Genomic DNA, 10933 nt, shown 5'->3' on the forward strand with positions numbered 1-10933 from the left:
CTTGCGGGGAGCGTTAGGGTCAGCTACACATAGAAGACGACGATCAGGTCGTAGGTTAGTAAGGTGTCAGTATGAAGAGTCATAACATAAGAAATGATGCATGCGAGATATGCCGTAGATTGGATGATCTGCTGCAATTAGGGAAGGCACGAACACGGCCAGTCCGCACGAGAAAGGACACGTACCAGAGCCATTCATAGACTGCGGTGTTTCTCCTCGGTCTCCCCTCGACTCTTCTCTGTCATTTTGTATGGGGGGGCGTGGATAGGCAGAGGGGGAAGGCTGCGCGAGCTGAGGGGGCGCGGTTTCTTCCGCAGGTGCAGGTCCGAAGCGACGACGGTTGCCCAAGGGCGCTACATCACTGTCAACAAGGGCCCAATCAACACACTAGAAAGAACTCACTTTCGTTGGTGCCCGAAACCTCGCGAGTAGCAGGTCTCCACATGCTGGGAGAAAAAGAAGGAAAACAGGGAGGGATGAGGAAAACACGCGGGACGATGACAGATCGCCTCCAAGGGGCGTCCTCCAGATCTCGCGTCCCTTCATCCAGTTGAGACTCCGCCCAAATTCTGGGTGGCGGTGGCACAAACGTCGTCAACAAGCGTCCTGCCTTGGCGCTTACTCACCCTCGCTTCAGCTCGCCTCCGTCATCTTCGGATTACCTCTTGGTCTCCTGTTCCTGTCAGTCTACCAGCTGCATCCCTTCTGGCTCGATACTACTATCCTCGTCATGCCTAGCAAACGCGCTGCGGAAGGTACGTCGGGATGGCATTTGGTCGGGATGCAATGCTCAGCCTACTAGATTCTGCGGACTGGGCCTCTTCATCCAAGCGGTCAAGGAGGACGAGGGACGACGATGACTATGTCAACGTCGATGTCGACGACGACCTACATGATGCGCCTTCGCCCCCAGACTCGTCTCTCATCCCACGCGGCGCGACGATAAAGTTCAGCGCGTTGACTCGTAAGCTAGCTGAGACGCAGATACCGAAGGATGGGGTGGAAGATGGCGATCTCGACGTGCACCACCGTCAGCAGGACAAGTTGGTCTCACACATGTTTCAAGATCAAGATTTCTCGTGGTTGCATCTGAAGCCGGACCATGCTTCACGTCCTCTCTGGATTAGCCCGGAAGACGGGCACATCATACTTGAAGCATTTTCACCCATAGCCGAGCAAGCGCAAGACTTCCTAGTGGCTATTAGCGAGCCTGTCAGCAGGTATGCATGCCTTGACCATCCGGTAGGAATAGAACTAGACAGAAATTGCCAGACCCGCCTTCATCCACGAGTACAAGCTCACTTCGTATTCCCTGTATGCCGCCGTCTCTGTCGGTCTCCAAACGGAGGATATAATAGAAGTTCGTGCGCCTTGCGCTCATATGTCCCATGCAGACGCTGATGGTCGAGCCCGTTTGTGAAGGTGCTGAACCGTTTATCCAAGGTCAGTGGTCATGGAAGGTCCACGTATTGCACAGCTTCACTCCCACCAAGGTTCCGGTGCCCGAAAGCATCGTCAGGTTCATCAGGGAACGGACATTATCCTATGGCAAAGTCAAGCTTGTCCTCAAACACAACAAGTATTACGTGGAGTCGAGCCACCCTGAAACGCTCCAAGTCTTGTTGAAGGACAAGGTCATTCGTGAGGCGCGTGTACACTCGCAACCCACGGACAACAGCATCAAGGCGGCCACTTTCACGACCTCAAAGGCGCCCGTGAAGGGAAACCTTGTTATACCCGGGACAAAAGAAACGGACAAAAAGAAGGACGATGCGGCTGGCAAAGGCTCAGCGAACGCTTCCGCCACGGATGCCGAGCTTTTCACGTCAGTAGTCGGCGTAGAAGGAGGTGCGTCGGTGAAATTCGCACCGAGAGCGCGGAGGTAAATCTTGAATCTGTTGATTTTACAGACGAAGTAGACGAAGATGACGACAATGTCCATGCCTTTGAAATCGATGACGGGAAGATAGACGTGCGCTGCAATATCTAGCGCATGACGTTGGTTGCTGAATTGGTTTGCCATATCCACAGGATGTCAAGAAGCGATGTAATGAGCTCGAATACCCGATGCTAGAGGAATACGACTTCCGCAATGACACCATAAACGCCAACCTCGACATCGACCTGAAGCCTTCTACCGTCATCCGGCCGTATCAGGAGACTAGTCTCAGTAAGATGTTCGGTAACGGGTAAGCCATTTAGTCAATTCCCATCAATTGTCAAGACGAACCCCGTAACCTAGTCGTGCACGGTCTGGAATCATCGTCCTTCCGTGCGGCGCCGGCAAGACCCTTGTCGGAATTACTGCCGCATGTACGATAAAGAAGTCATGCCTAGTGCTCTGCACGTCGTCGTAAGTTGCCTCACGGTCGGTTCTTCCTCTGCACCCTATCTGATGCCACGCGCACCTATAGGGTGTCGGTGATGCAGTGGAAACAACAGTTCCAACAATGGTCCAATGTCACCGACCGTCAGATCGCCGTATTCACCGCTGACCAGAAGGAGAAAGTAAGTCTCGCAGGCAGCACTATACGGGCGCATCGTTATCCATCTCATCTACCGTACAGTTCGCCGGTGATAGTGGCATAGTCATCTCGACGTACTCCATGGTCGCGAACACGCACAACAGGTCGCATGAGTCCAAGAAGATGATGGAGTTCCTGACCTCGCGCGAATGGGGCTTTATCCTCCTGGACGAAGTGCACGTTGTGCCCGCTGCGATGTTCCGCAGGGTGGTAACTACCATCAAGGCACATTCAAAGTTGGGGTTGACAGGTGCGCTCACTGTCACATATTTTCGCGGCACCACTTGACGGTGTCACTAGCGACACTCGTTCGTGAGGATGACAAGATCGCCGACCTTAACTACATGATTGGGCCGAAGTTATACGAGGCAAACTGGATGGACCTTGCCGCCAAGGGACATATTGCGAATGTCCAGGTGCGTTGTCATGGCAGCACTGTCGTCCTAACCCTGATGGGGTACACGTGACCAGTGCGCAGAGGTATGGTGCCCAATGACACCGGAGTTCTACCGTGAATACCTGCGCGAGCAGTCGCGGAAGCGCATGCTGTTGTACTGCATGAATCCGCGCAAGTTCCAAGCATGCCAGTTTCTCATCAAGTACCACGAGGACCGTGGCGATAAGATCATTGTATTTTCGGACAACGTCTTCGCGCTAGAGGTACGCCGCTATGTTCCTGGGATAGCCTTGGCGCGGCTGACATGAGACGGAGCTAGGCCTACGCTAAGAAGCTCGGAAAGCTCTACATTCACGGTGGAACGGGGCAAGTAGAGCGGATGCGGATATTACAGTGGTTCCAACACAGTCCGGATGTCAATACGATCTTCCTGTCGAAGGTAAAGTGTCCACTGGTGCGTTTACATGTCACCGTCGGAAGCTGAACTTGTCACGCGTAATCAGGTCGGAGATACATCCATTGACTTGCCCGAGGCCACATGCCTTATTCAGATTTCCTCGCATTTCGGTTCCCGCAGACAAGAGGCGCAGCGCCTAGGCACGTCTCCCCACACGTTGTCTTCTACCGCGCTCTATTAATTTCTGAACCGCAAATTAGGGCGCATCCTGCGAGCGAAGCGGCGAAACGACGAGGGCTTTAACGCGTTCTTCTACTCTCTCGTCTCGAATGACACGCAGGAGATGTTCTACAGTACGAAGCGCCAGCAATTCCTCATCGACCAGGGGTACGCGTTCAAGGTAATCACGCACCTCGACGGGCTGGAGAACCTCCCGGACCTGGTCTACAAGTCGCGCGACGAACAGATCGAGCTGCTCTCGTCCGTGCTCCTCGCGAACGAGAGCGAGGCGGACCTCGGCACGGACGTGCGCGCGGGCGAGGGTGATCTGGCGGGCACGATCACGTCAAAGGACTTCGGCATGCCGTCCAAGTTCCCCGCCGTGCAGCGGACGTCGGGCTCGCTCACCGCGCTCAGCGGCGCGCAGCACATGTCGTACGTCGAGCAGAACAAGTCCGCGAACAAGAAGCTCGCGCGCGAGCAGGCGCCGCGGCACAAGCTCTTCGCAAAGCGCGACAAGGACGTCGCGACCGCGCGGAAAGAGGCGAAGGCGGCTGCGCGAAGCTAGGGCTAGCCGTGGGACGGCGCTCGAGTGGCTCCAGCTCGACGGCGTATCTGGGAATCGGATGTACACTACGGGATCGTGCAATCTACAGCTTGTTTAATGCACTAGGTCCGATCAGGTGTGAACGTCGGACGTCCGCGTCTTGACAAATTCAATGAGGAACAGACTTCGTGACGTACTGACGGCCTCGTCCGATGTCGGTAATCTGAACGCGCTCGTCGGTCTGTGAGGAGGGGAAGGCCAACGGCGCTACAGAAGTGACCGTCGCTACGGGTAGTGGCCGTTGATCGAGCCGGTTTGACAGTGGACAGGATGTGCTGCGTCGAGACAAATCCGAAGACACAGTCGCTACTTAAATTTGCGAATTCGTCTGCTTCCCCACGTCCCGATGCATCTCGCATTTGTTATTCTCCGAAATTGCCAATGGACACCAGTTTCAACAGGTACGCCTGTGCAGTCAACAAGGCCCAATTCACACAGTAGCCCGGATGCTAACACACCCTCGCAAAAATTCGACAGGCCGCAATAGGACAAAACATCCGATGAATAGTGGGCAGTGACACGTCGAGAGGCTACGCGACACGACGGCCGGACGAGTAGGTTAGTTTCTGTAACCCTAGCCCGCGGGCGCGCAGTCTGGATCACCTCGTGTACTTCGCCGACGGAGCAACAAAGGCGTCGGCAAGAATAAGAAACAAAGGTCTAGCTGCGGTAGGCATAGAAATTTTATGGTTGTCACCCTAGAACCGGAACATGAAGAGCAGCAGCACGGCATTGCACAGCACGGAAAGATTTGCGGAGCGGTACATACGGTCGCCCAACCACACCGATGTGGGGCCTCTCGCCACCACGTACGGTACCCTAAAACTTCGTGGTGGGGTCCCGAGGCACTGCTACTCTACAGAGTCATCGGTGACAGTGCAGTATGAACTCTGGACATGATCCGGAGATAGGAGATGCGACCAAGGCCAGACAAACGTTTAGTTGACCGATGGCTGGCTGGAGCAAGGGTGCACCGCGCATCTCCGCCGTTGGGAGGCGCGTCAAGGGCCTTAGTACCGCTTGGCCAGACCTTAGGCTGGGTCCCGTTGCCTCGACCGTTTGCTGCGGACGAGTCCCGGAGCGCATTGGGTAGAGTGACTACCTTGTAGTAGCAACAACCGTTACGCTGCGGCCGGGAGAAGACCATCTATTGAGAGGTGCTTCTACAATCGCCGTACGCGAAAGCCGGATCTGAGAGTTAGGCGAGCGGGCAGCCACGGGGGATCTTGGCTAATAACGATGGACACGCACGTGATGCAGAAATTGCCGCATATGGCGTCGGTGTCACACCGGATCGGTGACGATGTGGAAAGGCTTCGCAGCACGATGGAGGGTGAGTCGGAGTGCCTGAGTTTCGAATCTCCGAATAGGTCGCAGATGCCGAGGCGGGCTCTCTGGACGCGACAGACGCCTCGCGCGGGGGCGGGTGCCGCTGGAGGGCCCTGGGCAGAGGCTGTGGTGTGTACAGCAGCCGCTGGGCATCGACCGGAGAGATGGAGAGAAGACCCTGGACGACGCAGGCTGGGAGTCGGAAGCTAACGTACGGGCGCCAACTGAGCCGCCGGCAAGGCGATGCGACGGATTGCGGTGACCTAATGGAGCACATGGCGGCCGGTCTCGAAGTGCTCGGACGCCGGACGGGTGCGGGAAGGGCAGGAGGGGGGCGGGGTCGGTGGGGGGTTGTGGGGGCGACGGGGGCGACGAGGTGCGGGGACGGCGGCGGGCGGCGAGGAGACGAAACATGGAGGACAGCCGGACAGACCTGGCAGAGCTGCAGCCGCCATCCTCCTGGCGACGTGGCCGCGCCTGCCTGTCTCGGTCAGGCCCCTCTGGCCTCCCGCGCCGCATGCTGATCGACGCGCCAAACTGACTTCGCTCCTCCAAGCTGCTAGCGCCTTTATATCTGTCACATGCATTCTCTCCCCGTCCCCTTCCCCGCTCGCCCTTGTTCCTCCAGCCACCCGCCTCCCCATCCGCTCCCCTCTCTGAATGTCCTCCAAACGGGGCCGCAAGCGGAATGACAACCTCCCTCCCAATCGCGCACGAGACGTCCAGAGGGCCTTCCGCGCCCGCCGCGCAGCCCATCTCGAGGTGCACTCGTCGCCCCTGCTCCTCTCGTATCCATGCTAATCACGTCCCCGCAGGCCCTGGAGACCAGAGTGGCGGAGCTTGAGGAAGAGAACAACACCCTGCGCGCGGCACTGAGCCTCCCGCCCGCGAATCGACTGCCGCTAGGCAGAGGGCCTACGGGCAAGGACAAGCCCAAGTCGCAACAAGCGCAGCAGGCGAGTACCGCCTCCCAGCCAGGCTCTTCGACCTTACCGCCAATTCAATTCAACCCCCAGCTGTCCCCGACTAATTCCCTCCCCTCCATGCCCGTTAGTCGGCACGACTCTCCGTCGTCCGCGTCGACCCGAACACATTCCTTGTCTCCGACCAACTTCAGTTCCGCGCTCGGCCAGACCGGCGCCGTGTCGGGGATGGACTCCTCTGCTTGGGATGGCTCTGCATTCATGAGCAAGGATCAGCCAGAGCCCGGCTCTTCTACCGCCTCCACCAGTTACACACTCCCGCCCGTACCGGGCCCGTCTACTTCCCATTCCTCCGCCTATCCACCGTCGGCATCACGCCAGTCGCTGGACGAAGCGTACGTCCCCCTTACGAGCTATCAATACTCTCCAGAGAGATCTATGGCTTCCGCCGACCCTTACTCTGGCACCGCCGGGTCGGGCTTTCTCTTGCGGGATGAGCGCCGCCCTTTCGCGTATCCACAACCTTCGTTTCCCACGCATGCCGGCCAGCTTCACGCTCAGTCTTCTCCGGTTTCTGCTGTTTCTCCTTCGATGCCGTCTGCAGGAGGCGCGAACATGCAGTCATCCGCACCATACGCTCACCGTCGGTCCGTGACCGAACCGCAGGGTTATCGGTCGGGCTTTCAGCTTAGTTCCATTCCTCAAATGCGCATTCCGCAGCCGCCAAATCTGCCAAACCGCCTGCCCTCCCCCAGCCAGCTCGCTGGAGCGGGTGGCGCGCCGCCGCCACGCCCGGGCTACGAGTACGGCGATGAACGGAATCTCGACAGAATGCGCTAGAATTAATCGCATCTCCAGGTTATATTTTGGATCTATCTCCGTCGTCGCACCTCTAGGACTTACGCATCACAAAAGCATAATACTGTATCGCTACTATCCCAAACGCGCCCGTCCGTGCAGCCGCTCTCCATCCGCTCTCCTGCATATACATGTACCAGCATCTGTCTACTTAGAATCCACTACGTACGGGCAAGGCCCGTCGTAATAATGCCATCTCGAGGTGCGGCACATCTCCGTTGCCCTCGCCACCGCTGACAGAGCCTGAACGTGATGACAGACCCGCCTCGCGTCTCAACAAACTGCGGACGCGCGAGATCGATGACCTCTGCGCACCGCCGAGGCGCTCCCCTACGGGCTTGATCGGGTGCATCTCAAGGGACTGCCCGCGCAATGCACGCCAGGCACTGCTCGCGCCCTGCGCACGCGCCATCCGGGGCCGGCCCTTCCTCTGTCTCTAGCAACCGCACGACGCATGTGAATCCGCGCCGTCTCTCGGGGCGTGTCTTGCGTAATGATGCGCGTTACGAGGTTGTATATACATACTCTATATCTACTGGCTGCTAGTGTAACGTATCTGGGAATAGTATTGACCATTGTGGACATACAGGGTCCTGCCGCATTCGATGCCGCGCACCGATCTCCCAACCCGCAGGGATTGTATCAACTCCTTCGGCGCGCCCGCGGCGCTATCCCCGTCTGCGCAAGTGGGGCGGCGCGCGGGCGGCGCCGAGAGGAGTGTCTAATTATGAAGCAAGAGGCCGCCATATGTCCGTCCGTCAAAATGTACATATGGCACATATGACACGCCGCCCTGGTCCGTGTCGATGGTCCTCCCAAGAACAGCGGCGGGGCATCATGCTTCGCGGTATTCATCAGCGCCCGTCCATATAAGATGGTAACAAAATCGGCTTACAAGTGTGTTCGCAGGTCCGACAATGAATTGCGCGCGCTTGGTGTCAAAGCTTGCACCAGTCCACGCAGCCGTCTGGACCGTACTTCTGTTCCAGCCATTCATTTGCCTGCTTGAAGTGCCCGTTACCAAGGAAGCCCCTGCTCGCGCTCAGCGGTGACGGATGCTGCCAATGAGAAGAGAGTGCTTATGTGAGAACTTCCGGCCCACCGCCGTGCACGTCCCTACGGAATGCGCCACTCACCGCGCTCCTCAGGATGAGATGCTTGTTCTGGTCGGGGACCGCATGGTCAGGCGCGCGGGATGAGGTGAAGAGCGGGAACCGCTGATCGAATGGGGCTCACCTTGTCCAGTTTCGCGACGCGTTTCGCAGCCCAGGCCCCCCAGGCGAGGAAGACGATGCCCCGGCCGCGCCCCCCTGCGCCGTTTGGGTTCGCGAGATTGGCGCCGCCGTATCTGTCAACGACATCGACCACCCTGTCCGTGAACTCTTCCCAGCCGTTCCCGGAGTGGGAACCAGCGTCGCCTGCTCTGACGGTGAGACATGTGTTCAGCAGCAAGACACCGTTTTCGGCCCATGCCGTCAAATTTCTGTGGGGTGGCGTGTAAGTGGGAATGCAGATTCAGACCGCGCGCCTGTGGCGGCACGATGAGTCAGGCAGATGCTGAGTATGCTTACCCGCTTTTAGGAGGCTCAAACTGCGGGTACTCTGCCCTAATTTCTGCGTAAATCTACACACCGGGTGCGGTAAGTAAACGTGCGCCGTCGCCGGTGGAAATGTATGCTTACATTACGCAAGGACGGAGGCACGGGCACCCCTGGAGGGACGGAGAAGCACAGCCCTGGCACGAGTCGGGCACTTCTATCAGACGGGAGATGACGGAGGTGCTGATATGCTTATGCTTACCGTGGGCTTGCCCGGGACCGTGATAGGGATCCTGGCCGATGATGACCACCTTCACTCGCCCAAGGGGAGTAAGATTGGACCAAGAGTAGATATTCTTCGCTGTGCGTTTATGTAACCTCCGTTAATAGTCGGATATCGAAGTGACTGTTGACGCTGTGACTCACGAGCAGGATAGATTTTCAGGTTTGGGGCGCTGTCCTTGACTCCGCGGACGCCCGCGTCGTAGAGGAATTGTTTGAGTTTCAGGAAATAAGGCTTCCGAATCTCATCTTTGAGCAGCTTGAACCTGCCCACGGCACCATCAGTTCCGCCTTTAGCGGAGCAACGCCCATATGACAGTGGCCACTCACCAGCTCTTGCCAAGGGTTTCACACTCGAGAGTGAGCAGCTTACGCTCCTCGTCTGACAAAGCGGCCTGAAACTCCGACATAGAGAAAGCAATGGAGTTGAGGGACGGCTGCGCGCTCACGGCGGACGCGTGCGACGTTGCACTGCTGTGTGTCCTGGAAACTTTGATCTTCTTGGCTGCGGGCGCGCTGGGGGACGCGCCGCCAGAGAACATGTCCACGAGGGTCCTCTGCCGCTTCACTGCTGTCGTGGTGGATGCCTTTTGCTCGCTGACAGCGGCCTCTCCTTTGACTTGGGGCGCGTCAGTGGACTTGACCTCCGTGGTGGCATCTTGCACAGCCTCTTCAGTCTTTTCCGTTGAACCCTCGAGGTCTTCAAGGTAGACGACACGTTCTTTGGCTGACATGGTTAGGCAAGGACGAGAAAAGCAGGAGAAAACGCGTGAAGATGCTCGGACAGTGGAGGTGAGGCGCGTCGCGGTGAACATCAACGCGACGCGTCGAGCGCCCGAACGAAACCCCGATCGCGCTGGGCACGTGGTCTGCGCGCCAGTGGGTTCTTCGCAGCGCCGAGGCCGCTAGAAGTCGTCTGAGGCAGGATCGCCAAAGAATATTGAGGTGGTAGCTAGCACTGGCAGAGTTACATCTCTGCAGCCATGTCGGGCGCGGTGGGCGAGAGGCCGCATCTGGCACCGTCAATCTCAACGCTCTGGTTGGCTGGAAGGCTAAATGGGCCACGTGGGCGGGGGTGATCGGCATTGCGCCCGGGCAAAGGCCGCGACTGTGTGTTCGACGACTGGCAGCCACCGAGCAGTGTTCCGCTCCATGCACTGACCGCAACGTCCCCCTCTACCATTGCCAAGCTGCCGCGGTCACCATCATCTCCCTCTCCTCCCGCCGCCAGACACGCTTCTGGCCGCGTCGAGGCCCCTCGCCGCCCCGCCGTCCGCAGGCAGGGCTCCGGCAACGTCGCCGTGCAGCACAAGGCTCGGCAGCAGGGATGGAGCACCAGCTACCAAGCAGGGTCCTCCGGGTGCGTTCGCTCCTTCAGCTGCTAGCCCCTCGAGCGACTTACGCCCCACAGCTCCGAGTCCGACACTAGCACTGAGGACGACTCTGACGACACGGACGAAGGGCTTCAGCAGTCCCGAGGAAGGCCGGCCGGGCAGCATGCGATCGGCAATGCTAGTAGGAACATGGACGACCTCCCTGTGCAGACGGCGCGTCCGGGCACAACTCAGCAAGCTTCCGCGGCGCCTGGACAAGGGAGCGCAATGCAGAGCAGTCCGACGAAGGTACAGCGGCGGCCATTCACTCGCTCGCGATCACCTGCAATCGGTGCCAGCCCGAATGGTTTCTCATTCTCAAGCCAGACAGCCATGCCGGGGAATAGCCCGCCCTCCCTCTTCAGTCTCCAGAAGATCGCTCCGTTTGAGATACGCCATCTCATGCCTAGCTTTGTACACACTACGTTCCGTCCACCGTTCTCGGCAACTAGCTGGAAGATTACGCTTGACCTACGTCAAGTGAT

General features: G+C 58.3%; 3 protein-coding genes across 3 annotated transcripts; 2 read left to right on the plus strand and 1 right to left on the minus strand.

Moving 5' to 3' along the window:
* Nucleotides 1–626: 626 nt before the first annotated feature.
* On the plus strand, nucleotides 627–4210 carry C8Q71DRAFT_750596 (DNA helicase). The gene is made up of 15 exons (XM_047923279.1): nucleotides 627–755; nucleotides 803–1220; nucleotides 1273–1360; nucleotides 1423–1443; nucleotides 1494–1848; nucleotides 1911–1972; nucleotides 2032–2189; nucleotides 2243–2353; nucleotides 2415–2508; nucleotides 2568–2775; nucleotides 2826–2941; nucleotides 2997–3185; nucleotides 3242–3361; nucleotides 3426–3519; nucleotides 3580–4210. The coding sequence occupies exons 1-15, from the start codon at nucleotides 731–733 to the stop codon at nucleotides 4104–4106; spliced, it is 2586 nt and encodes an 861-aa protein (XP_047780263.1). The 5' UTR covers nucleotides 627–730; the 3' UTR covers nucleotides 4107–4210.
* A 1767-nt stretch (nucleotides 4211–5977) lies between these two features.
* Nucleotides 5978–7521, plus strand: C8Q71DRAFT_524652 (uncharacterized protein). The gene is made up of 4 exons (XM_047919127.1): nucleotides 5978–6236; nucleotides 6290–6430; nucleotides 6491–7457; nucleotides 7515–7521. Exons 1-3 carry the CDS (start codon nucleotides 6135–6137, stop codon nucleotides 7235–7237), a joined length of 990 nt encoding a protein of 329 aa, XP_047780264.1. The 5' UTR covers nucleotides 5978–6134; the 3' UTR covers nucleotides 7238–7457; nucleotides 7515–7521.
* Nucleotides 7522–8088: 567 nt separating this feature from the next.
* Nucleotides 8089–10079, minus strand: C8Q71DRAFT_524632 (uracil-DNA glycosylase-like protein). The gene is made up of 9 exons (XM_047919126.1): nucleotides 9406–10079; nucleotides 9220–9341; nucleotides 9056–9154; nucleotides 8938–8990; nucleotides 8827–8879; nucleotides 8492–8738; nucleotides 8392–8418; nucleotides 8151–8313; nucleotides 8089–8095 (listed from the first exon to the last, which is right to left on the minus strand). Exons 1-8 carry the CDS (start codon nucleotides 9888–9890, stop codon nucleotides 8194–8196), a joined length of 1206 nt encoding a protein of 401 aa, XP_047780265.1. The 5' UTR covers nucleotides 9891–10079; the 3' UTR covers nucleotides 8089–8095; nucleotides 8151–8193.
* Nucleotides 10080–10933: the final 854 nt, after the last annotated feature.

The sequence above is a fragment of the Rhodofomes roseus genome, assembly GCF_022264815.1.
Source record: "Rhodofomes roseus strain CIRM-BRFM 1785 chromosome Unknown C8Q71scaffold_7, whole genome shotgun sequence".
Lineage (NCBI taxonomy): Eukaryota > Fungi > Basidiomycota > Agaricomycetes > Polyporales > Fomitopsidaceae > Rhodofomes > Rhodofomes roseus.

Excerpts from the sequence above, each read along its gene's own strand:
- C8Q71DRAFT_750596 (XM_047923279.1), top strand. The coding sequence starts at position 731 with ATGCCTAGCAAACGCGCTGCGGAAG. Across the intron at positions 2,509-2,567 it reads CCGCTGACCAGAAGGAGAAA|TTCGCCGGTGATAGTGGCAT; the intron begins GTAAGTCTCGCA and ends TCTACCGTACAG. Across the intron at positions 3,362-3,425 it reads ATACGATCTTCCTGTCGAAG|GTCGGAGATACATCCATTGA; the intron begins GTAAAGTGTCCA and ends ACGCGTAATCAG.
- C8Q71DRAFT_524652 (XM_047919127.1), top strand. The coding sequence starts at position 6,135 with ATGTCCTCCAAACGGGGCCGCAAGCGGAATGACAACCTCCCTCCCAAT. Across the intron at positions 6,237-6,289 it reads GCCGCGCAGCCCATCTCGAG|GCCCTGGAGACCAGAGTGGC; the intron begins GTGCACTCGTCG and ends ACGTCCCCGCAG. Across the intron at positions 6,431-6,490 it reads AGTCGCAACAAGCGCAGCAG|CTGTCCCCGACTAATTCCCT; the intron begins GCGAGTACCGCC and ends TTCAACCCCCAG.
- C8Q71DRAFT_524632 (XM_047919126.1), bottom strand. The coding sequence starts at position 9,890 with ATGTTCACCGCGACGCGCCTCACCTCCACTGTCCGAGCATCTTCACGC. Across the intron at positions 9,342-9,405 it reads GAAACCCTTGGCAAGAGCTG|GTTCAAGCTGCTCAAAGATG; the intron begins GTGAGTGGCCAC and ends TGCCGTGGGCAG. Across the intron at positions 8,880-8,937 it reads TGCCTCCGTCCTTGCGTAAT|ATTTACGCAGAAATTAGGGC; the intron begins GTAAGCATACAT and ends CCCGGTGTGTAG.